This window comes from Oncorhynchus mykiss, chromosome 10 (assembly GCF_013265735.2).
Source record: "Oncorhynchus mykiss isolate Arlee chromosome 10, USDA_OmykA_1.1, whole genome shotgun sequence".
NCBI lineage: Eukaryota > Metazoa > Chordata > Actinopteri > Salmoniformes > Salmonidae > Oncorhynchus > Oncorhynchus mykiss.
The window spans coordinates 35,296,097-35,323,177 of record NC_048574.1 but is presented as its reverse complement, the minus strand read 5'-3'; the positions used below and the strand labels follow the sequence as shown (position 1 = coordinate 35,323,177).

The 27,081-nt window shown below is 43.2% G+C and overlaps 1 protein-coding gene across 1 annotated transcript; it reads right to left on the bottom strand.

Annotated features, from left to right (window-relative positions):
- Positions 1-3,751: 3,751 nt before the first annotated feature.
- Positions 3,752-15,425, bottom strand: mogat3b (monoacylglycerol O-acyltransferase 3b). Its single transcript, XM_021618214.2, has 8 exons — positions 14,516-15,425; positions 14,019-14,109; positions 13,536-13,643; positions 13,297-13,367; positions 12,972-13,176; positions 12,606-12,780; positions 5,698-5,882; positions 3,752-5,349 (listed from the first exon to the last, which is right to left on the bottom strand). Exons 1-8 carry the CDS (start codon positions 14,525-14,527, stop codon positions 5,195-5,197), a joined length of 1,002 nt encoding a protein of 333 aa, XP_021473889.2. The 5' UTR covers positions 14,528-15,425; the 3' UTR covers positions 3,752-5,194.
- Between the last annotated feature and the right edge of the window lie 11,656 nt (positions 15,426-27,081).

The window sequence follows — 27,081 nt, the reverse complement described above, 5'->3', positions numbered from 1 at the left end:
GTCCAGAAATATATTCAGCATATTCTCCTCTCATATCTCCATACAGAATCCCTTTATAACGTTATAGGTATTCTCCTGTCTGTGCTCACAGCCTGTAGATCGATGGGCAGTGGTGGACAGAACCCCATGATAATGTTATAGATCTGAAAACTCAGCTCACACAGAATCAGTAATCCTCTTTCCCACTGGAGCTAGTCCCCTTACAGCTCTCATTCACTCTGTTCAGTCAGCTTTTTATCCACATTTCAATCAGCTTAACATCCAAATTTCAATCAATCAGCTTATTATCCAAATTCCAATCAGCTTAACACCCAAATTTCAATCAATCAGCTTATTATCCAAATTCCAATCAGCTTAACACCCAAATTTCAATCAATCAGCTTATTATCCAAATTCCAATCAGCTTAACACATCCTTTCCTCACTAACACAACCATACACAACTTTCACATCCACATTCACTTAGTACAATTCCCAAACACACTCTGTAATCTCCCTTATTACCCCATGAGCATCTTCAACGATTCTCTGCCGTTATCTCCTATGCATCATATCTTCACTATACATATAAAATAGCACAGAGTGCACCTTATGCTATTCTCTACCAGTGGCTGCAGACCACGTGCACATTTCTCTTATAAACGCCTACAGACAGCTGTCAGTGGAGCGTGCTACTGTTACTTGCCCTCGCTCTAGTCTTCTCTCTTCTTCCACATCATATGTATCTTCTGCAGTTCCTCTATAGTCTCTACAGTCGCCATAGTCTCTACAGTATCCATGGTCCCTGAGCATCTATAGTCCCTGAGTATCCATAGTCCCTATAGCTATAGCATCTATGATCCCTACAGCATCTATAGTGCCTCAGCATCTACAGTCCCTCAGCATCCATTGTGTCAATAGTTGATATAGTAACAGATTGCTATGGTCTCTATAGGTTCTATAGTCTTGCCACTTCCCATACATGTAAATAACACCTGGTATTCAAAAACACCTTGTGTTATCTTGTAGGTTAGTGGTACCATCCTTCTACATCTTTGTTTATTTATATTTTAAATATAATTTTTATACAAATTCCTTTAAATTGACTTACTGAAATCAGTTGCCATCCCTCAATTGTTTGCAGATGATGTGTCTCCTCCTGCGCAGCTCACAGTAAGAGTCTGATCTGGGCAGGTTCTTGTCCTCTTTTGGTCAGATGGGAATTTCCCTCACGCTTCATAAAATGGGCCACCGGTTTTCCTCGCAGACCCCCACTGGGAAAACTCTGCAGGCAGAATCAATTATGTAGTTCGTGACGCCAAATTGTCGTGGAAATTCACTACCATGTTGTGGAAATTACCACCAGAGACTCTCAAAGTCAATCTTAAATGAATCATCCTTTATTATCAGCCCGCTGGAGAGGTTCCAACCAACTCAATGCCCTATAGTACACTTGTCAATCAGGAGCTCTGCAGGGGCAGTCCCAGCAGTTGTCTTAAATAGGGATATACACAGACAAGTTATATTTCCAGGATTTAGCATAATTAATTCATCATTACCATTTTGTTTCATTCATGTGACTGACCAATACTGGCTCATAACATGTGACATACCAATACCTCACGAGGCTTCTTCTCTCTAAGCTGAGATCTTGAAACAGATATCTTTCATTCTCAAAACAAAGGTCTGGACGTACTGTCAAAATGCAGCTACTGACAGTGAGGATTTGTTCAGTCAGTCACACTTGCATGAACACAGGAAACAGTCATTAGAAAAGCACAAACATTAAAAAAATTCCAGTACAATTTAAAATACATTTTCAAGACTGGCCACCTGTAATTACCTGGCACCAACTGCACATTTGTTTAAGAAATTCAATATGTTGTCTATTTATGACATTAATGTACGCCAATTATGCACTTCTATCTACAAATATTTATACAGCCCAGACAGTTTACTTAAACCCTTCAATGGACTCTTCCAGGTTAATTCTGAAATCCACCGAAATAACACAAGACCTCACATTGCCAGGTCGCTGTCAGACATGGAGGTACCATACCCTGGAATTCTTATCGTCACATTGCCAGGTCACTGTCAGACATGGAGGTACCATACCCTGGAATTCTTATCGTCACATTGCCAGGTCGCTGTCAGACATGGAGGTACCATACCCTGGAATTCTTATCGTCACATTGCCAGGTCACTGTCAGACATGGAGGTACCATACCCTGGAATTCTTATCTTCACATTGCCAAAACATCATCATCCCGCAATAACTTCCAAGCAAAGACTTGGGGTCAGCCTGATGAACCAAACTACTCTGTAATCTTCTCCATATGGTGTCAATACACTCACATGTACACACCCAAATAAACAAAAACATATTTTTTTTTCATGATTACAATTCATTTATACATTTATAATTAGTAAGTTTTGTTATCTGTTTTAACAAACCTTTTTTATTTTTGTACTTATGTATTGTATATTGTTTATTTTGATGTGACGTTTTCATATAACCCCTTGGGGTTCCAACCAGACATGCACAGTTTCTTTAGTTTTAATCTGTATTGTCGTCTATCACTTAGTTTTCCTTGTTGCAAATAACTAAAATAATATTCAAAAATAAGTGAGTATGCGTTTATACAGGAAGTACCGCTCCCATGGGACCAAATACCTAACTTCTTACTACTTTAATACGCATACCGGTAAGTGAATTTGTCCCAATACTTTTGCTCCCCTAAAATGGGGGGACTATGTACCAAAAGTGCTGTAATTTCTATACCGTTCACCCAATATGGATGAAGATAATTAAAGTTGATTTCAAATCCATACTTTTGGAGTATAGAGTCAAAAGAAGACAACATGCTTCAACCAATCACGTCAATGCGGAGCCCGCTGCATTGTTACAACATTTGAGAGGTGCACGGAGCTTGATTTGGCCTCTGAATGCTTCCGGAGGCTCCACAATGGTGTCACAACCTCCATACAAAGCCTCCGATCACATTTTCGGATGAAGCATAAATTGACCTTTAACCAGACAGCTAAAGACACTTCGAAAAGGACAATTTATGATCCTCATTCCAGCCTAAACCAGCTGACCAAGACGCTCCCCCAGTTTGAGGACAGCCATGAGTCTAAAGCAAACATAATCAAATCAGAGATACCTAATACACAAGTTTTGCAATCACTGATCTGTCCAGAAGAAGAAAACACGAGATTATTTCAAATAGAGATTTCAGAAAAAAATCCTGGCTCTACTGGAAGAGGTGAGGTCCATAAATATGGCCCTGCGTTCCTCCCCTCTCTTTAATCATTTGCTCCTTCTCTTCACAATCCATGTTTCCTTTCATCTCCAGCTGCTCGCTATAGGAACTGAGTCGGAATGAGGGACTCGACTGCCTGTGCCGAGCCCTCCAAACTGCCCCAGCGTCACTTTTTCCTGTGGGGCGCGCTACTGCTGTGTCCGCTGCCTGGGCACGCAACATGAAACCAGGTACACCACTGGCAGAGGGTGTACCTGGTCTCTTCTCTTTTGGTTGAATGTTGTTAGTGTTGTGATGGGTAGAACTTGTGAGAGTTTCTCCACTCATAATTTAGCAATGACTCCCTCTCTCCCTCCTTTCACAGGTGTCTGATATTTATGTCTCTAACTTTCTCCCTCATCATTATTCACGATTCATTCAGGACTACCTGTAATCATGGTAGCATCCACATTCATGTAGAAGTGTGTGCACAGTATTTCCTTATAAATCCTAAATCACAATCAATCTCTGTTTGTTATGAAATGGAGAGTATTTTAAAGGCGTCAGCATGATTCCCAGCCGAAACTGTTTAGTAGAGTTTGTGCATTAATTAAGACAACATTTTGTGACGTTTTTGTTCGTTATGGACTTCGGTGAGGGTTTTTTCTGCTGTTCGGGAACACAAATGTTTTTCTGGAGGCGAGCCTAAATTCGGAGCTGAAGTCTACGCCCCTTCGTCGGTGATTGGTCAACAGTAGGGATTCTTTAATAATGTCTGTGTCATTTAATGAGAGACGACTCATTTTCATGCACATTTTTTCATTAACTAAGATGTTTGGTGCATTCTTTTTCAGATGTACAATTGTGTTACTAAGATCCCTCTGGCAAAAACGTCAACATTAATGACAGAATTTTTCAGTTATCTTAGATTAATTCTAACTATTTTGAGAAAGTATTTATTGGCTACAGCGTCTCATATGCCACTTTTTTTCTCATTTTTCAAACAATGGAGTATGCGAGCACACTCGTTAGGTTCGGCTAGGTGCCACCCAAACTGAAGCATAATGACTCCTTTAGAGGGCACCATGCTGTCAGGCTTATGGAGGTTAAACTCCGCCTCAACTCCTGCAGGGCATTCCACTCATCCAGACATCTCCATGGCAACCTGTACCACCACCACCGATGGTCTGTGATGGATAGGAGGGATATATAACACACACATTACAACTACTAAAAATATAAATAATATCTACCTGTTGCACTGTGCATCTTGCCAGTATCAATCAATATTATTACCCCCAAAAGTCGTTGAGTTGTGGTGTGTGTGCGCGTGTTGTACTTAACAGCTGTAATAACATTGAGATGTGGGATGTTGGATGAGTGGAAAGTGTCAGTATGCTTCAGTCCGGCTGGTTGGCTAGCCAAAGTCCTAGTCAGTATACACTTTCTCAAAATAGTCCGAATTCATCTAAGATGACTCAAGAAATCTGTCATTAATTTTGAAGTTTTTGCAGAGGAGATCTTAGTCACGCATTTTACATGTTTGGTACAGTATTTCTCAATTAAAAAATGTGCATGAAAATGAGTCGCCTCTTGCTGAATGACAACAAAGATTTTACTGAAGAATCCTACTGTTGACTACCGACGTGACGAAGGGGTTACCGACTTCGGCTTGCCTCAATAATTTTTTTTTGGTGTACCTGAACAACTGAAAAAACCCTTACCAAAGTGGTTAAATTATTGGTACATTAAAGCACATGCACTGTTCCCTTACAGTAAATACAGTCCAAAGTTATTAGCCAGGCAGCTTAGTGGATCCAGGGATCAATGATTGGGACATCGCTGGATCCTGAGTTGGAATATGTTCATTTAAGTAGTCTCACTGTGGAGGTTGGCTACAGTATCTGACAGAAAGACACCATGACAAATCTCGTCATTCACATAGTCCTTGTGGGAGCAGTCTAAATGATTGGCCTATATGATGCGCAGCTCGTGGCTGTCTGAGAGTCCACAGCTGGCCTTGTGTCCATGGAAGAGCTTGGACAGGGCCTCCATGTAGAGGCCATGGTAGTGATCCACTTCCTCCTGAGTGGGGGAAGGCCGCTTTGGCACTGGGATAGGACTACCCACTGGAGAGGAATACACAAAAATGGGTGGAGCAGAGTGAGATACTTAACACTATGTTGCTGTGCATACCGTATCACAAAGAGAGAGCGCATTTGTTTAAAGCTACGTTCTATAATCAGAGTCACTCGAAGCGGTTTTCTAATCTAGTGAATTAAAGTGACTTTAAAACTCACTAAAACACTTCTGAAGCCACTACTTTTGCAAACTACTGTGTAACAGAAAAAAGCTATACCTCAGTAACCGATGGCGACTCTGGAAGTGATTGTAGATCATAAGACAACGCTGTGCATTTTCAAAATGATAAGTTAATCAGTAAATTAAGCAAGGCATTCGTTGACATAGTCACTGACCGACAGTGGTAACAGGGCAGTGGTAAGGCATCCAGAACCAGCATTCACCCACGAACAGACAGGGGGCAAAGCCCATGAGCTTCTTAAAGAGTTGCTGCAACCTCCAGCCCACACTGTCCTCTGTGAAGATCACCTGGCGGAAGATATTGTTCTCCCCATACGAGTAGACAGGCACCAGGTCAGCCCTGAGGAACAACGAGAGAGATGAGAACTGACCCACTGGGTTGTTATCTAATAAATGTACAAAAAAGTCATTCTTAAAACACAGCCAAAAGCAGTTAGCCAGTCAGTTCAGTGGATCAATGATGTAGCTATGTGATGTATGGTTGTATTTTTTTATAACTACAACACTTCTTTCTTGTGCATTTGTGGCCTCTCACTACTGGTCCATCCATAAATCAAATCAAATGTATTTATATAGCCCTTCGTACATCAGCTGATATCTCAAAGTGCTGTACAGAAACCCAGCCTAACACCCCAAACAGCAAGCAATCCAGGTGTTGAAGCACGTTGGCTAGGAAAACTCCCTAGAAAGGCCAAAACCTAGGAAGAAACCTAGAGAGGAACCAGGCTATGAGGGGTGGCCAGTCCTATTCTGGCTGTGCCGGGTGGAGATAACAGAACATGGCCAAGATGTTCAAATGTTCATAAATGACCAGCATAGTCAAATAATAGGTCTGGGACAGGTAGCACGTCCGGTGAACAGGTCAGGATTCCATAGCCGCAGGCAGAACAGTTGAAACTGGAGGAGCAGCACGGCCAGGTGGACTGGGGACAGCAAGGAGTCATCATGCCAGGTAGTCCTGAGGCATAGTCCTAGGGCTCAGGTCCTCCGAGAGAGAAAGAAAGAGAGAATTAGAGAGAGCATACTTAAATTCACACAGGACACCGGATAAGACAGGAAAAGTACTCCCGATATAACAAACTGACCCTAGCCCCCGACATAAACTACTGCAGCATAAATACTGGAGGCTGAGACAGGAGGGTCAAGGAGACACTGTGGCCCCATCCGATGATACCCCCGGACAGAGCCAAACAGGAAGGATATAACCCCACCCACTTTGCCAAGGCACAGCCCCCACACCACTAGAGGGATATCTTCAACCACCAACTTACCATCCTGAGACAAGGCCGAGGATATCCCACAAAGATCTCCACCACGGCACAACCCCGGGGGGGGGGTGCCAACACAGACAGGAAGATCACATCAGTGACTCAACCCACTCAAGTGACGCACCCCTCCTAGGGACGGCATGAAAGAGCACCAGTAAGCCAGTGACTCAGCCCCTGTAATAGGGTTAGAGGCAGAGAATCCCAGTGGAAAGAGGGGAACCGGCCAGGTAGAGACAGCAAGGGCGTTTCATTGCTCCAGAGCCTTTCCATTCACCTTCACACTCCTGGGCCAGACTACACTCAATCATATGACCCACTGAAGAGATGAGTCTTCAGTAAAGACTTAAAGGTTGAGACAGAGTTTGCGTCTCTCACATGGGTAGGCAGACCATTCCATAACAATGGAGCTCTATAGGAGAATGCCCTGCCTCCAGCTGTTTGCTTAGAAATTATAGGGACAATTAGGAGGCCTGCGTCTTGTGACCATAACGTACGTGTAGGTATGTACGGCAGGACCAAATCTGAGAGATAGGTAGGAGCAAGCCCATGTAATGCTTTGCAGGTTATCAGTAAAACCTTGAAATCAGCCCTTGCCTTGACAGGAAGCCAATGTAGGGAGGCTAGCACTGGAGTAATATGATCCATTTATTTGGTTCTAGTCAGGATTCTAGCAGCTGTATTTAGCACTAACTGAAGTTTATTTAGTGCTTTATCTGGGTAGCCGGAAAGTAGAGCATTGCAGTAATCTAATCTAGAAGTAACAAAAGCATGGATTAATTTTTCCGCATCATTTTGACAGAAAGTTTGATTTTTGCAATGTTTACGTAGAAGGAAAAAAGCTGTCCTTGAAACAGTCTTGATATGTTCATCAAAAGAGAGATCAATGTCCAGAGTAACGCCGAGGTCCTTCACAGTTTTATTTGAGATGACTGTACGACCATTAACATTGTCAGATTCAACAGAAGATCTTTATTTCTTGGGACCTAGAACAAGCATCTCTGTTTTGTCCGAGTTTAAAAGTAGAATGTTTGCAGCCATCCACTTCCTTATGTCTGAAACACAGGCTTCTAGTGAGGGCAATTTTGGGGCTTCACCATGTTTCATTGAAATTTACAGCTGTGTGTCATCCGCATAGCAGTGAAAGTTAAATGTTTTCAAATGACATCCCCAAAAGGTAAAATATAGTGAAAACAATAGTGCTCCTAAAACAGAACCTTGAGGAACACCGAAATGTACAGTTGATTTGTCAGACAAACCATTCACAAAGACAAACTGATATCTTTCCGGCAGATAAGATCTAAACCAGGCCAGAACTTGTCCATGTAGACCAATTTGGGTTTCCTATCTCTCCAAAAGAATGTGATCGATGGTATCAAAAGCAGCACTAAGGTCTAGGAGCATGAGGACAGATGCAGAGCCTCGGTCTGATGCCATTAAAATGTCATTTACCACCTTCACAAGTGCAGTCTCAGTTCTATGATGGGGTCTAAAACCAGACTGAAGCATTTTGTATACATTGTTTGTCTTCAGGAAGGCAGTGAGTTGCTGCGCAACAGACTTTTCTAAAATGTTTGAGAGGAATGGAAGATTCGATATAGGCCGATAGTTTTATATTTTCTGGGTCAAGGTTTGGCTTTATTACTGCCACTTTTAGTGAGTTTGGTACACATCCGGTGGATAGAGAGCCATTTATTGTGTTCAACGTAGGAGGGCCAAGCACAGGAAGCAGCTCTTTCAGTAGTTTAGTTGGAATAGGGTCCAGTATGCAGCTTGAAGGTTTAGAGGCCATGATTATTTTCATTTCATCATTGATATAGTACTAAAACACTTAAGTGTCTCTTGATCCTAGGTCCTGGCAGAGTTGTGCAGACTCAGGACAACTGAGCTTTGAAGGAATACGCAGATTTAAAGAGGAGTCCGTAATTTGCTTTCTAATAATCATGATCTTTTCCTCAAAGAAGTTCATTAATTTATTACTGCTGAAGTGAAAGCCATCCTCACTTGGGGGATGTTGCCTTTTAGTTAGCTTTACGACAGTATCAAAAAGTAATTTTGGATTGTTCTTATTTTCCTCAATTAAGTTGGAAAAAAAAAATAGGATGCTCGAGCAGCAGTGAGGGCTCTTCGATACTGCACGGTACTGTCTTTCGAAGCTAGTCGGAAGACTTCCAGTTTGGTGTGGCGCCATTTCCGTTCCAATTTTCTGGAAGCTTGCTTCAGAGCTCGGGTATTTTCTGTATACCAGGGAGCTAGTTTATGAGAAATGTTTTTAGTTTTTAGGGGTGCAACTGCATCTAGGGTATTGTGCAAGGTTAAATTGAGTTCCTCAGTTAGGCGGTTAACTGATTTTTGTCCTCTGACGTCCTTGGGTAGGCAGAGGGAATCTTGAAGGGCATCAAGGAATCTTTGTGTTGCCTGTGAATTTAAAGCACGACTTTTGATGCTCCTTGGTTGGGGTCTGAGCAGATTTGTTGCAATTGCAAACGTCATAAAATGGTGGTCCAATAGTCCAGGATTATGAGGAAAAACATTAAGATCCACAACATTTATTCCATGGGACAAAACTAGGTCCAGAGTATGACTGTGACAGTGAGTAGGTCCAGAGACATGTTGGACAAAACCCACTGAGTCGATGATGGCTCATCAGGCTTAAGCCATGTTTCAGTCAGGCCAATCACATCAAGATTATGATCAGTGATTAGTTCATTGACTATAATTGCCTTTGAAGCAAGGGATTTAACATTAAGTAGCCCTATTTTGAGATGTGAGGTATCACGATCTCTTTCAATAATGACAGGAATGGAGGTGGTCTTTATCCTAGTGAGATTGCTAAGGCGAACACCGCCATATTTAGTTTTGCCCAACCTAGGTCGAGGCACAGACACGGTCTCAATGGGGATAGCTGAGCTGACTACACTGACTGTGCTAGTGGCAGACTCCACTAAGCTGGCAGGCTGGCTAACAACCTGCTGCCTGGCCTGCACCCTATTTCATTGTGGAGCTAGAAGTTAGAGCCCTGTCTATGCTGGTAGATAAGATGAGAGCACCCCTCCAGCTAGGATGGAGTCCATCACTCCTCAGCAGGCTAGGCTTGGTCCTGTTTGTGGGTGAGTCCCAGAAAGAGGGGCAATTATCTAAATGTCTATCTTTTGGGAGGGCAGAAAACAGTTTAACCAGCGATTGAGTTGTTTGAGTTTATTTTTTATTTTTACAGGGACAGTGCACATTAATCAACGTTTCAGTAAAAGTGCCGGTTTTAGCCAGCCGGCTAATTTTCAACCGCAGTCCCTGGGCAGGTTATTAAAAACAATTACAATATAGACAATAGCAGCATAGAACAAGCAAGACATAGCAACATAGGACAAGCAAGACGTAGCATACAGACAGAGCAACATAAAACAAAAAGCAGCAAGACAAAATTCATAAAAGCAACAAAGTGTTTCCACACCTCACAAGCTACAGACAACAGACAACATGGAAAGCGGCAACACACAGCTAGGGACCATGTTCACAAATCTGATTGACCTTTAGCCATGTCTTCATGCATTTTGTGAAAGTGTGATAAGTGGTGCAGTTATGTGTGTCTGATGGCAGTGTATTCCAGACATGGGAAGCTCTCACAGAGAATGCAGATTTACTAAAGGTGCTTTTCCTTAGGGGAACTATACAGTCACCTCTCATGGCAGACCTTGTGGATCTGCCGCCATATGTCTGGGTTTTCTGTTTAACAAAAATATTGAGTGGAGGGGGAGCCAGGCCATTAAGGATCTTGAATACAAGACATGCGTCGGTGTATTGCACAAGATTTTCCCAACTCAAGAGCTCATGCTTTCTAAGGATGTGACAATGATGATGGCTATTGGGCTTCCTATCAAGCACTTTGAGAGCCTGTTTGTAGACAGACTGAATAGGTTTTAATGTTGTACAGCAAGCTTGGGCCCAACTAGTCAAGCAGTATGTTAAGTGGGGGAGTATCATAGATTTGAAGTACAGTTTTGCTACCTCTGTAGTCAAACAATTTCGTATAAATCGGAAATTAGCTAGGTTGAATTTGGTTATTTGAATTACCTTTTTCACATGCTTTTTAAAAGAGAGGTTGGAATCAAGTATGATGCCAAGGTACTTAAAATCGGATACCACCTGGAGCTTCTCCCCTGACACAGACATCTGGCTCAGTAGCATCTGTTGCCCTCTTTGTGAAGAACATGCAAACAGTTTTTTTCACATTGAGATGCAAACACGAGTCACTGAGCCACTTTGTAACCTGGACCATTATAGTAGTGAGTTCTTGTGCAGCTTGTTTGCTCTTTGCATGCACATATATCACTGTATCATCTGCATACATTTGAACTTCAGACCCAGTACAGACAGAAGGCAGATAATTAATGTACAGGCTGAACAGGAGGGGCCCCAGTATTGACCCTTGGGGCACGCCCACATCATAGCTACGAGTGGGCGACAGCTCATTGCTCACTCTGACACACTGAGTTCTGCCTTCAAGGTATGATTTCATCCATCTCAAGGCATCAGGGGAAAAGTTGAACTTGGACAATTTTGTGATGAGAATCTCATGGTTAACAGTATCAAAAGCCTTCCTTAGGTCCAGAAACACAGCCCCAACAGCACCCCCTTTGTCCATCTTGGACTTCACATTTTCCAGAAGAAAGCTGTTGGCCGTTTCTGTGGAGTGTTTCGCTCTGAAGCCAAACTGCATGGAATGTAATGTGAAGGGGCTGTTGTTGAGGTGGGCAATCAGTTGTTCTGCTACACACTTTAACAACCTTTGACACCACAGGTAGTATACTAATGGGCCTGTAGTTACTCACGTCAGCCCTGTGAGACTCTGCTGTAGAGCTCATCACTCCCCCTGACTGGGAGGGGGCCAGAGACAATTACTCGATGCCGACATATTTCTAGCTGATTTACACGCTGAAGCTATGTTGAGCTTTGTGACCTCTGACTGTTTCATCCTAACATCGTTGGTGCCGACGTGGATAACAATCTCTATACTCGCTAGTTTTAGCTTTAGCCAGCACCATCTTCAGATTAGCCTTAACGTCGGTAGCCCTTCCCCCTGGTAAACAGTGTATGATCGCTGGATGATTCGTTTTAAGTCTAATACTGCGGGTAATGGAGTCGCCAATGACTAGGGTTTTCAATATGTCAGAGCTAATGGTGGGAAGCTTCGGCGTCTCAGACCCCGTAACGGGAGGAGTAGAGACCAGAGAAGGCTCGGCCTCTGACTCCAACTCGTTGCTTGATGGGGAAAACCGGTTGAAAGTTTGTCGGCTGAATGAGCGACACCGGTTGAGCATTTCTACAGCATTTCCCTCCAGAAACCGTGAGAAAGTTGTCCGGCTGTGGGGACCGTGTGAGGGGATTTATACTAACATTACTATCTGCACTTACTGGTGGCACAGACGCGGTTTCATCCTTTCCTACACTGAAATTACCCTTGCATAGCGATTGCGTCTGAAGCTGGGCTTGTAGCACAGCTATCCTCGCCGTAAGGCGATCGTTCTCCTGTATATTATGAGTACAGCGACTGCAATTAGAAGGCATCATGTTAATGTTACTACTTAGCTTCGACTGTATGAGGTCCTGACGAACCATGTCCTGATAAAGCTTCCGGAGTGAAAAAGTTGAATGAAAAAAAGTTGAGTAAGGGAAAATCCCAAAATATAAACGGTAATTAAAAAGTAAAAACCGTAAAGGTGTCAGGTAGCAAAGTAAGGTTGGCCTTACTAGATTGGCAGTAGTCTGCATCAGTGTGAGTGATAAGATAGATCACTCACCCAAACTCCAGGGCCACCCGGACGAAGCCTTTCCTCTGCTTCATATACACAGTATTGACCCCAGGCAGACTCAGCAGAGACTCAGCAGCGCCCCCTATCACAATCACTACCGCATTGCCTTTCCCACTTTTAGACAGAAGGTGCTCTAGACTGGGCCTGCTGACTGGATAACAACCTGATGAGAGGAATAACAGACAGAGTAATTTATTGAACAGAGGAGAGTAAAAGGATATTGTGTTACATTAAGGGGGGAATTCATGGCAACACCACAACATCCCTTTTCCTCACATTAAACATTTACATCTCCTTACAATATCCACTACTACAGCTTCCAGAGAGCTAAACTTCCCTGGAAGCCATATATACCTGTGGCCATGGCATATTCCCTGTAGAGGGGGACCTTGAAGATGCCACCTAGTATGCAGAGGCAGGAGCGCACCCCAGGGAAGAGGTCCATAAAGCCACAGGCCTCAGTGCTGAAAGAGGTAAAGGCTCCCATACTCATGACTCCATGAGGATGACACCCTAAGATGTAGTTCTTGTTTGGATTCAACTCCGCTGTCTTCACCAACTGAACAAAGGCAGGGAGAGAGATACAGATTGGGAGAGAGAAGCAGGGTGTTTAAAATGATTAAGACAAAAAAACAAAACAATCATTCAGGTCAATTTACAAAGCTTGTCATCAACATACCTTCATTGGGAAGTAGTCCCTTACATGTTTCCACATTTTCCAGTTTCTCACAAATGCAGTTCTCCTGCCACCTGGTGGTGACAGAGCAGAACTTTCACACAAGCAAATTAAGTTGCACACATTCAGGAATTCATTTTTTTGTTTACTTGAGAGTTAAATAGGACCTTAAAAAGAGATTAGTATCACTTGAAAAATGCACAACATTGAAGAATTCAGGGCAACATTCAGTATGCCAGTACCTCTTTCAGGTGTGTGCCAGTCCTTCAACTGCCATATGAAGTAGAGAGTAGGCAGTGGCCACAGAGAGGTAAACATAAGGTACACCATCAACCCAATACAAGCCAGACCTGAGGAATAGGGAATGGTGAGTGGGTCCACAGGGAGGGATGCAAAATATGACACATACATTTTGCTCAATGCCAGTCAGCATAAGGGCTCCCGAGTGGCGCAAGGCACTGCATCTAAGTGCTAGAGACGTCACTACAGACCCAGGTTGATTCCAGGCTGTATCACATCCGGCTGTGATTGGGAGTCCCATAGGGCGGTGAACAATTGGCCCAGCATTGTCTGGGTTAGGTCGGTGTAGGCAGTCATTGTAAATAAGTTGTTCTTAACTGACTTGCCTAGTTAAATAATGGTTAAAAACATTTAATTAAAAAGCATGTTTCTCTCTCACACACACAAATGTACAAGCACAGATACATGTAAACATGGGGTCTCACCTAATAAGAGGAAGGTCAGTATCCATTGCAGCACACTGATATTCTCGAGGAAATCCTTCCATTTAGTCTTTTTCTGCTTCATCCCTTCAACCTAAAGAGCAAAAATAGATAGTTCAATATGATCAGGGATTCCCATCTCTGTCAGCAATTTGTGTGTTTCAACTGAGATGGTCTTGGGGACGTGTAGGCCTTTAGGCTAGGCTACTACACTTGTTGGAGACTTGAGATGATAAATCAAATGCAGTGGTATTGTCTACATCACTAATCTAAATTCAATTTGACTTGTGACCTTAACATTGGCGATAGCACTAATGTCTGTGCATCAATATATCATCATGTCTAGCCTACGGAATATCAATCAAAAGATCAGGGCAATGTATTAAATGTAACATCGATAATCCACAAAAAAGTTTACTTGACAATCTAGACAAACGACAATGCATTTTGGCAAACTGATTAAATTACATTTAATAGGAAAAGGATTTGATTCCTGTTACCTTTCCTGTCATTTCCCCTAAATTGTTCACAGAGCAACTGTCCGGAGTAGCCTAGTATACCTAACGTTATATCCTGCATGGACGTAGGCTACTTCGATCGACTGTCCGGAGTAGCCTAGCAGACCTGACGTTATACCCTGCATGGACGTAGGCTACTTCGATCACAGTTCAAGTTGCATATATGGCAAATAACGATCACTTCCACTCCCCCAACACTTTGACAATCTAACGAGCTATTGTTAGTGTGTCTAATATGTTGAACCATTGACAGTAGAACAAGTTACTATATTAACAATACTATTATCTTTAATAGTAACTCAATATCATCTATTTACTAAAACAAATCTCGGAGCGGAAGAGTATGTCCCTCAGTGAGTTTCCGGATCAACAGTCGAACCGCAGATAGAACAATGAGACAGATATTTCACTGGATGTATAAATATGAAGCATCCGCTTGGCGTTTCCACTCAATAATACATATGGTAGTGATGACGTTAGATTGATTTTGTCCAACGTTCCGCAGAATTTTTCCAAACGCTATAATCTGTTACGAACAGAGCGAACAACGTTTTTTAGACTTTTCCCCAAAGATGTAAAAAAAATTGCATTGTTTAAGAAGGAGTGCAAAGGCGAATTGGGTTTTGCACCCGCACACTTCACATAGCAGACGTTCCCTAACGGAAATATGCAAAGATCTGTAAGAACGCACCAATAGGACCTGCCAGCTTGTGCTTGGCTCTGCCCACTATGACTAATTTGTTCCCAATAGAAACGACGGGCTGTGGTCTATCTTGGTTTTGCTATAAAAAGTATTTGGTCAAACGATAGACAGCAGCCTGGATTCTTCTTCTGTGTGGTTTAACTGCGGTTGGCGTTCAAAAAAAGCATTACCGCCCCCAATTGGACAATAGTATAATTCCATTATACTTTTTGATACAAAATGGCAAAAAATGAAAATAAAAAAAAAACACCCAACTAACACTAACCCTACCCCTTTCCACTACTTTGACCTTATCTGTTCCTGCACCATGCCAACTGCCTGGGAGGACAGAACACCACCACTCAACACACCCTGTATCTCATACACTCAAGTACGTCTCTGCAGCTGCCACCACAACCTAAATTGTCTGTGATTTACGTTCCATTTCAGCGATACGGTTGATTACCATTGCTATGAACGATAAGAAGCCAACCTTACTGAAGCATATATCTGCTCCTTTTATTCTCTGTCCCCAACACATTAGACAACCAGTTCTTATAGCCTTTAGCCGTACCCTCATCCGCCTCCTCTGTTCCACTGGTGATGTAGAGGTTAACCCAGGCCCTGTAGCCCCTAGTTCCACTCCTATTCCCCAGGCGCTATCCTTTGTTGACTTCTGTAACCGCAAAAGCCTTGGTTTCATGCATCAGAAGCCTCCTCCCTAAGTTTGTTTTACTCTATGCTTTAGCACACTCTGCCAACCCTGATGTCCTAGCCGTGTCTGAATCCTGGCTTAGGAAGGCCACCAAAAATTCCAATATTTCCATCCCCAACGACAACATTTTCCACCAAGATAGAACTGCCAAAGGGAGTGGAGTTGCAAGATACTGCAGAGTTCCCTGCAGAGTTCTGTCATGCTATCCAGGTCTGTGCACAAACAGTTTGAGGTTCTACTTTTAAAAATCCACCTTTCCAGAAATAAGTCTCTCACTGTTGCCACTTGTTATAGATCCCCCTCAACCCCCAGCTGTGCACTGGACACCATATGCGAATTATTTGCCCCCCATTTATCTTCAGAGTTTGTACTGTTATGTGACCTAATCTGGGACATGCTTAACACCCCGGCCGTCCTACAATCTAAGCTAGATGCCCTCAATCTCACAAATTATCATGGAACCCACCAGGTACAACCCTAAATCCGTAAACACGGGCACCCTCATAGATATCATCCTGACCAACCTGCCCTTTATATACACCTCTGCAGTCTTCAACCAGGATCTCAGCGATAACTGCCTTATTGCCTGCATCCGTAATGGGTCAGCGGTCAAATTACCTCCACTCATCACTGTCAAACGCTCCCTGAAACACTTCAGCGAGCAGGCCTTTTTCATCTACCTGCCCCAGGTATCCTGGAAGGATATTGACCTCATTCCGTCAGTAGAGGATGCCTGGTTATTCTTTAAAAATGCTTTCCTCACTATTTTAAATAAGCATGCCCCGTTCAAAAAAATTTAGAACTAAGAACAGATATAGCCCTTGGTTCACTCCAGACCTAACTGCACTTGACCAGCACAAAAACATCCTGTGGCGTTACTGCATTAGCATCGATTAGCTCTGCGATATGCAACTTTTCAGGGAAGTTAAGAACCAATATACACAGTCAGTTAGGAAAGCAAAGGCTAGCTTTTTCAAACAGAAATTTGCATCCTGTAGCACTAATTCCAAAAAGTTCTGGGACACTGTAAAGTCCATGGAGAATGAGAGCACCTCCTCCCAGCTGCCCACTGCACTGAGACTAGGAAACACTGTCACCACCGATAATCTACAATAATCGAGAATCTCAATAAGCATTTCTTTAAGGCTGGCCATGTTTTCCACCTGGCTACCCCCACAGCACTGCACAGCACAGCACTGTAGCACCCTACAGTCAACAGCACTGCACCCCCCACAGCAACTTGCCCAAGCCTCACCCATTTCTCCTTCACCCAAATCCAGATAGCTGATGTTCTGAAAGAGCTGCAAAATATGGTCCCCTACAAAATCAGCTGGGCTAGACAATCTGGACCGTCTCTTTCTAAAATTATCCGCCGTAATTGTTACAACCCCTATTACTAGCCTGTTCAACCTCTCTTTCATATCGTCTGAGAGCTCTAAAGATTGGAAAGCTGCCGCGGTCATCCCCCTCTTCAAAGGGGGTGACACTCTAGACCCAAACTGTTACAGACCTATATCTATCCCACCCTGCCTTTCTAAAGTCTTGTTAACAAACAGATCACCGACCATTTAGAATCCCACCGTACCCACCGATTTGATTGATTGCTTTTGTGGACGGGTGTCTTTTATACAGGTAACAAACTGAGATTAGGAGCACTCCCTTTAAGAGTGTGCTCCTAATCTCAGCTCGTTACCTGTATAAAAGACACCTGGGAGCCAGAAATCTCTCTGATTGAGAGGGGGTCAAATACTTATTTCCCTCATTAAAATGCTAATCAATTTCTAACATTTTTGACATGCGTTTTTTTGGATTTTTTTGTTGTTATTCTGTCTCTCACTGTTCAAATAAACCTACCATTAAAATTATAGACTGATCATTTCTTTGTCAGTGGGCAAACGTACAAAATCAGCAGGGGATCAAATACTTTTTTCCCTCACTGTATTTATTGCCTTACCTACTTAATCGTATACATTTGCGCACACTGTATATAGACTTTTCTATTGTGTTATTGACTGTACGTTTGTTTTTCCCATGTGTAACTCAGTGTTGTTTTTTGTCGCACTGCTTTGCTCTATCTTGGCCAGGTCGCAGTTGTAAATGAGAACTTGTTCTCAACTGGCCTACCTGGTTAAATACAGGTGAAATAAATAAAATAAAAATATATATTTCACTCGTTTGCTTATCCCTCTGTGCTGCACAGATCTACTACTCACAGGGATCCTCTCAGGATTCCTCACTCTTGACCCATCCTCCTCTACTTTCTTCACTGCCTCAGCATACGACACCTTCTGCACTACTCTGACTCTGGCCACCTCAACCTGCCTCTCTTTCACCAGACACTTCTGATCCCCAGCAACATAGGCAGCCCTACAGTTGACACAGACAACTCTTTCCACCAAAACAACATAATCCTCTGTCCCATGCACTCCTGCACACTTCTCACATCTTGGAATCTCTCTCCTACACACTGCTGCGACATGACCATAAGCATTTTACCCGAAACACCGATGTGGATTCGGCACAAAAGCTCTAACAGGATGACTGATATATCCTAACATGACTCTGATTCAAAACGCAAAAGGACAGACTGTGACAACTCTGCTTCACCACACTCCCCATCGGGTCTGCGTCACACCAAACGACGGGCGTCACAAACACCAGGGATGTTCAACTTCAGTTGCTCCACCTCCACATTAAACGGTACCCCAGAAGTCAATCATTTCAATGGTGCCCTGTTCCTAAGAGCAAATGAAGAAACGGTACTTGACCCGAGTTGCGTGGCCATTCCCTTTTGGCAGAAGAAAACCAGACAAACATTACAGGTCCACTTTGAGTTACCTTCACTGATTTAACAGTACTCAAAATCTTTTCCACCCAACCTGATACCACACATGGAACAGCCAAAAGGCCTGAATCTCACTCCCACTGGGCCAAACTCAACTTTATTATAACCATGTCCATCGATGCAAGACTCACCGCACCTTTCATCTCACTTAAAACTCCCTCATTCACTTCCATTTTACCTCCAGAACTCGGTCTGGCAGATATCTCACTCTGTTCAGACATCTCACTCTGTTTTTACTTGACCCCAGTCATCTTCGACAGACCATCTCCCTTTTAATCACTATCTTCATCAAATTCAGATTTAACCTCAGCTTTCCTCATTCCCTTTGACCTCTCCTTTCTCTTTACCCTCCTCCATTCCTCCTCCGAAATCCACTTTTCCATGTTCCTGTCCCAATATTTCTCTTCTCCCGGCTTTGCTAGTGGCCTGGTGGCATCCCGACATACAGTGCCTTGCGAAAGTATTCGCCCCCTTTGCAACCTTTTGCCACATTTCAGGCTTCAAACATAAAGATTTAAAACTGTATTTTTTTGTGAAGAATCAACAACAAGTGGGACACAATCATGAAGTGGAACGACATTTATTGGATATGTCAAACTTTTTTAACAAATCAAAAACTGAAAAATTGGGCGTGCAAAATTATTCAGCCCCTTTACTTTCAGTGCAGCAAACTCTCTCCAGAAGTTCAGTGAGGATCTCTGAATGATCCAATGTTGACCTAAATGACTAATGATGATAAATACAATCCACCTGTGTGTAATCAAGTCTCCGTATAAATGCACCTGCACTGTGATAGTCTCAGAGGTCCGTTAAAAGCGCAGAGAGCATCATGAAGAACAAGGAACACACCAGGCAGGTCCAAGATACTGTTGTGAAGAAGTTTAAAGCCGGATTTGGATACAAAACATTTCCCAAGCTTTAAACATCCCAAGGAGCACTGTGCAAGCGATAATATTGAAATGGAAGGAGTATCAGACCACTGCAAATCTACCAAGACCTGGCCGTTCCTCTAAACTTTCAGCTCATACAAGGAGAAGACTGATCAGAGATGCAGCCAAGAGGCCCATGATCACTCTGGATGAACTGCAGAGATCTATCTACAGCTGAGGTGGGAGACTCTGTCCATAGGACAACAATCAGTCGTATATTGCACAAATCTGGCCTTTATGGAAGAGTGGCAAGAAGAAAGACATTTCTTAAAGATATCCATAAAAAGTGTCTGCCACAAGCCACCTGGGAGACACACCAAACATGTGGAAGAAGGTGCTCTGGTCAGATGAAACCAAAATTGAACTTTTTGGCAACAATGCAAAACGTTATGTTTGGCGTAAAAGCAACACAGCTCATCACCCTGAACACACCATGCCCACTGTCAAACATGGTGGTGGCAGCATCATGGTTTGGGCCTGCTTTTCTTCAGCAGGGACAGGGAAGATGGTTAAAATTGATGGGAAGATGGATGGAGCCAAATACAGGACCATTCTGGAAGAAAACCTGATGGAGTCTGCAAAAGACCTGAGACTGGGACGGAGATTTGTCTTCCAACAAGACAATGATCCAAAACATAAAGCAAAATCTACAATGGAATGGTTCAAAAATAAACATATCCAGGTGTTAGAATGGCCAAGTCAAAGTCCAGACCTGAATCCAATCGAGAATCTGTGGAAAGAACTGAAAACTGCTGTTCACAAATGCTCTCCATCCAACCTCACTGAGCTCGAGCTGTTTTGCAAGGAGGAATGGGAAAAAATGTCAGTCTCTCGATGTGCAAAACTGATAGAGACATACCCCAAGCGACTTACAGCTGTAATCGCAGCAAAAGGTGGCGCTACAAAGTATTAACTTAAGGGGGCTGAATAATTTTGCACGCCCAATTTTTCAGTTTTTGATTTGTTAAAAAAGTTTGAAATATCCAATAAATGTCGTTCCACTTCATGATTGTGTCCCACTTGTTGTTGATTCTTCACAAAAAAATACAGTTTTATATCTTTATGTTTGAAGCCTGAAATGTGGCAAAAGGTCGCAAAGTTCAAGGGGGCCGAATACTTTCGCAAGGCACTGTAACTCCATCTCTTGATCGTCCTGCTCACCTCTGAAACGTGTAATTTTCAGAAACTTTGGCAAACGGTAAAATCTACAAAACTTAGTCCACTCTGTTCGTAATAGGTTCTAGTTTTAGGAACAGAAACATATATTGAGATCAAAGGTTTCATCGATGAGAAAATTAGCAGAATGTTGTCCGAAATCCATCTCACTCAATCTTCTCCCACTGCCGGCCACTGGGCTTCCTCTCATCACCATATTTGGCTCAGATGAAACATCTGGTGAAACATCTGGCTCATTGTTCTATCTGTGTCTATACTACTCGGTCTAAACTCTAGAGTCTAGACCACAGGTGTCAGACTCATTCCACGGAGGGCCGAGTGCGGGTTTTTGCTCTCCCCTTGTACTTGATTAATGAATTAAGGTCACTAATTAGTAAGGAACTCCCCACACCTGGTTGTCTAGGGCTTAATTGAAAGGAAAAAACAAAAACCTGCAGACAATAGGTCCTCCATGGAATGAGTTTGACACCCCTGGCCTAGACTGTCAAGTGGCAGAAAAGTTGGTGGGTAACTAAAGATAGTTCACTCAGGCCATTTACCATTGGAAAAAATTGTAAGTTCCAGTCTACTTAACTAGGTGTCTCCCATAGACACCAATGCAATAGCAGGTCAGCCTGGTCTACTTGTTTCATTGACTTTCATTGAACCAGAAAACAAAACAAAACAACAGCGAGCGGCACTTCCTCTTCCATCTCTGATGACAGCCATTGGTGACAGCTCATAACAGGGAGACAATGCATGGAGTGCTTGGCAAGTTTCGGGAAATCATGTCAATCGCAACGTACCAGCTTGGACGCACATTTACATCTTACATGGTAATACATCTTACCAGATATACATTCTGCGCAAGCCTGCTCATATTAGAAGATAATTATATGATATTCATGTGGTTCATGAGACGTAAAAGCTTATCCAGGCATTGGAAAGCAGTGGAGGCTGCTGAGAGGACAGCTCATAACAATGGTTGGAATGGCGCGAATGGAATGGCATGATGTATTTGATACCATTCCACTGATTCCGCTCCAGCCATTACCATGAGCCCATCCTCCCTAACTAAGGTGCCACCAACCTCCTGTGTTGAAAAGATCTGATGTTCTACACACGCCTGCCCAGAATTTGTGTATCTGATACGCTCCTTATATGTCTTCTGACTATGGCTGTGTTCGAAAAGGATCATAACTGTAATGTATCATGATTAAATTGAGACTGACTGATCTACAAATAATAATGAGTAGTTATTTATGATGCAATGTTCTTTGTAGATCAGTAAGTTGGTAGTTGCCTGCACCTTTGGCTGCAATGTCGAACAAGCCCATTGTCTTTTGACTTTCGAGACCATGGGAGGAGGCCTGTAGGTCTAATACTATAGAGATGGAAGGGCCCTTCCGAAAGCGTGTGTTGATTACCACATCTGGCTATTCAGGGGCTGTGGAATATGAAAGCAAGGTGTGGACTCTCCAAATATTAATAAATATTAAAAGGGACTCACCATAAGCTACATTATCTTGGATATGTTTCTTATTGAGTTGATTATTGATTTTATCTCTGGCACATTTCTTAAATAGGCTACACTCTTAGAAAAAAAGATGCTATCTAGAACCTAAAATGGGACTTTCCCCATAAGAGGTCCCTTTGAAGAACCTGTTTTGGTTCTAGATAGAATCCTTTTGGTTCAAGGTATAACCATTTTGGGATCCAAGAGTAACCCTTTCCACAGAGTGTTCTACATGGAATCCAAAAGGGTTCTACCTAGAATCAAAAAGGGTTGTACCTCTAAGCAAAAATATTTATCCTATGGGGACAACTGAAAAACCCATTTGGGACACTTTTTTTTTCTAAAAGTGTAGATCTACTGGTGCTCTATATGCCTAGCGTCACCTGTTTCCCTTCAAAGGGACACAAACTATCATGGTCCAAACACTCCAAGACAGTTGTGAAGAGGGCATGACAACACCTTTTCCCCTCAGGAGACTGAAAAGATTTGGCATGGGTCCCAAGATCTTCAAAAAGTTCTACAGCTGCACCACCGAGAGCATTATGACCGGTTGCATCACCACCTGGTATGGCAACTGCTTGGCATTTGACCGTAAAGCCGCTACAGAGGGTAATGCATAAGGCCCAGCACATCACTGGGGCCAAGCTTCCTGACATCTAGAACCTAAACTCAGAAAAAAAGAAACGTCCCGTTTTCAGGACCCTGTCTTTCAAAGATAATTTGTAAAAATCCAAATAGATCTTCATTGTAAAGGGTTTTTTTTCCCATGCTTGTTCAATGAACCATAAACAATTAATGAACATGCACCTGTGGAACGGTCGTCAAGACACTAACAGCTTACAGATGGAAGGCAATTAAGGTCACAGTTATGAAAACTTAGGACACTAAAGAGGCCTTTCTATTGACTCTGAAAAAAAAAGAAAGAACCAAAAGAAAAACCAAAAGAAAGATGCCCAGGGTCCCTGCTCATCTGTGTGAACATGCCTTAGGCATGCTTCAAGGAGGCATGAGGACTGCAGATGTGGCCAGGGCAATAAATTGCAATGTTTGTACTGTGAGATGCCGAAGACAGCGCTACAGGGTGACAGGACAGACAGCTGATCGTCCTCGCAGTGGCAGACCACATGTAACTCCACCTGCACAGGATCGGTACATCCGAACATCACACCTGCGGGACAAGTACAGGATGGCAACAACATCTGCCCGAGTTACACCAGGAAATCATAATCCCTCCATCAGTGCTCAGACGGTCCGCAATAGGCTGAGAGAGGCTGGACTGAGGGCTTGTAGGCCTGTTGTAAGGCGGGTCGTCACCAGACATCACCGGTAACAACGTTGCCTATGGGCACAAAACCACCGTCGCTGGACGGACCAGAGAGGACTGGCAAAAAGTGCTCTTCACTGACAAATCGCGGTTTTGTCTCACCAGGGGTGATGGTCGGATTCGCGTTTATTGTCGAAGGAATGAGCATTACACCGAGGCCTGTACTCTGGAGGGGGATCGATTTGGAGGTGGAGGGTCCATCATGGTCTGGGGCGGTGTGTCACAGCATCATCAGACTGAGCTTGTTGTCATTGCAGGCAATCTCAACGCTGTGCGTTACAGGGAAGACATCCTCCTGCAGAATCATCCTGACATGAGCCTCCAGCATGACAATGCCACCAGCCATACTGCTTGTTCTGTGCGTGATTTCCTGCAAGACAGGAATGTCAGTGTTCTGCCATGGCCAGCGAAAAGCCTGGAACTCAATCCCATTGAGCATGTCTGGGACCTGTTGGATTGGATGATGAGGGCTAGGGCAATTCCCCCCAGAAATGTCCAGGAACTTGCAGGTGCCTTGGTGGAAGATTGGGGTAACATCTCACAGCAAGAACTGGTAAATCTGGTGCAGTCCATGAGGAGGAGATGCACTGCAATACTTAATGCAGCTGGTGACCACACCAGATACTGACTGTTACTTTTGATTTTGACCCCCCCTTTGTCCAGGGACACATTATTCAATTTATGTTAGTCACATGTCTCAGTTGTCACATGTCTCAGAATCTTGTTATGTTCATGCAGTGAAGGAAAAAAGTATTTGATCCCCTGCTGATTTTGTACGTTTGCCCACTGACAAAGAAATTATCAGTCTATAATTTTAATGGTAGGTTTATTTGAACAGTGAGAGACAGAATAACAACAAAAAAAATCCAAAAAAACGCATGTTAAAAATTTTATAAATTGATTAGCATTTTAATGAGGTAAATAAGTATTTGACCTCTCTGCCAAACATGACTTAGTACTTGGTGGCAAAACCCTTGTTGGCAATCACAGAGGTCAGATGTTTCTTGTAGTTGGCCACCAGGTTTGCACACATCTCAGGAGGGATTTTGTCCCACTCCTCTTTGCAGATCTTCTCCAAGTCATTAAGGTTTCGAGGCTGACGTTTGGCAACTCGAACCTTCAGCTCCCTCCACAGATATTCTATGGGATTAAGGTCTGGAGACTGGCTAGGCCACTCCAGGACCTTAATGTGCTTCTTCTTGAACCACTCCTTTGTTGCCTTGGCCGTGTGTTTTGGGTCATTGTCATGCTAGAATACCCACTCACAACCCATTTTCAATGCCCTGGCTGAGGGAAGGAGGTTCTCACCCAAGATTTGATGGTACATAGCCCCATCCATCATCCCTTTGATGCGGTGAAGTTGTCCCATCCCCTTAGCAGAAAAACACCCCCAAAGCATAATGTTTCCACCTCCATGTTTGACGATGGGGATGGTGTTCTTGGGGTCAAATGCAGCATTCCTCCTCCTCCAAACACGGCGAGTTGAGTTGATGCCGAAGAGCTCCATTTTGGTCTCATCTGACCATAACCCTTTCACCCAGTTGTCCTCTGAATCATTCAGATGTTCATTGGCAAACTTCAGAAGGGGATGTATATGTGCTTTCTTGAGCAGGGGGACCTTGCGGGCGCTGCAGGATTTCAGTCCTTCACGGCGTAGTGTGTTACCTATTGTTTTCTTGGTGACTATGGTCCCAGCTGCCTTGAGATCATTGACAAGATCCTCCCGTGTAGTTCTGGGCTGATTCCTCACCATTCTCACGATCATTGCAGCTCCACGAGATGAGATCTTGCATGGAGCTCCAGGCCGAGGGAGATTGACAGTTATTTTGTGTTTCTTCCATTTGCGAATAATCACACCAAATGTTGTCACCTTCTCACCAAGCTGCTTGGCGATGGTCTTGTAGCCCATTCCAGCCTTGTGTAGGTCTACAATCTTGTCCCTGACATCCTTGGAGAGCTCTTTGGTCTTGGCCATGGTGGAGAGTTTGGAATCTGATTGATTGATTGCTTTTGTGGACGGGTGTCTTTTATACAGGTAACAAACTGAGATTAGGAGCACTCCCTTTAAGAGTGTGCTCCTAATCTCAGCTCGTTACCTGTATAAAAGACACCTGGGAGCCAGAAATCTTTCTGATTGAGATGGGGTCAAATACTTATTTCCCTCATTAAAATGCTAATCAATTTATAACATTTTTGACATGCATTTTTCTGGATTTTGTTGTTGTTATTCTGTCTCTCACTGTTCAAATAAACCTACCATTAAAATTATAGACTGATCATTTCTTTGACAGTGGGCAAACGTACAAAATCAGCAGGGGATCAAATACTTTTTTCCCTCACTGTACAAATATTTACACATGTTCAGTTTGCTGAAAATAAACGCAGCTGACAGTGAGAGGACGTTTCTTTTTTTGCTGAGTTTATGTACTAGGTGATGTCAGAGGAAGGCCCCAAAAATTGTCAAAGACTCCAGTCACCCAATTCATAGACTGTTCTCTCTGCTACCGCATGACAAGTGGTACCAGAGCACCAAGTCTAGGACCAAAAGGCTCCTTAACAGCTTCTACCCCCAAGCCATAAGACTGTTGAACAATTAATCAAATGGCCACCGGGACTATTTACTGCTACACGCTGTTTATTATCTATGAATAGTCACTTTACAAATGACCTCGACTAACCTGTACCACGCACATTGACTTTTTTATTGGTACCCCCTGTATATTGCCTGGAAATTGTTATGTAATTTTGTTGTGTTACTTATTTGTATTTATTTTTTTAAACTTTATTTAGTAAATATTTTCTTAACTCTATTTCTTGAACTGCATTTTTGGTTAACGCTTGTAAGTAAGCATTTCACGGTAAGGTGTTGTATTCAGCCCATGTCGGCTGGCCCTCGCTACATATTCGTCGCCAGACCCACTGGCTCCAGGTCATCTACAAGTCCATGCTAGGTAAAGCTCCGCCTTATCTCAGTTCACTGGTCACGATGGCAACACCCACCAGTAGCACGCGCAACAGCAGGTGTATCTCACTGATCATCCCTAAAGCCAACACCTCATTTGGCCGCCTTTCGTTCCAGTTCTCTGCTGCCTGTGACTGGAACGAATTGCAAAAATCGCTGAAGTTGGAGACTTTTATCTCCCTCACCAACTTCAAACATCTGCTATCTGAGCAGCTAACCGATCGCTGCAGCTGTACATAGTCTATCGGTAAATAGCCCACCCAATTTTACCTACCTCATCCCCATACTGTTTAGATTTATTTACTTTTCTGCTATTTTGCACACCAATATCTCTACCTGTACATGACCATCTGATCATTTATCACTCCAGTGTTAATCTGCAAAATTGTAATTATTTGCCTACCTCCTCATGCCTTTTGC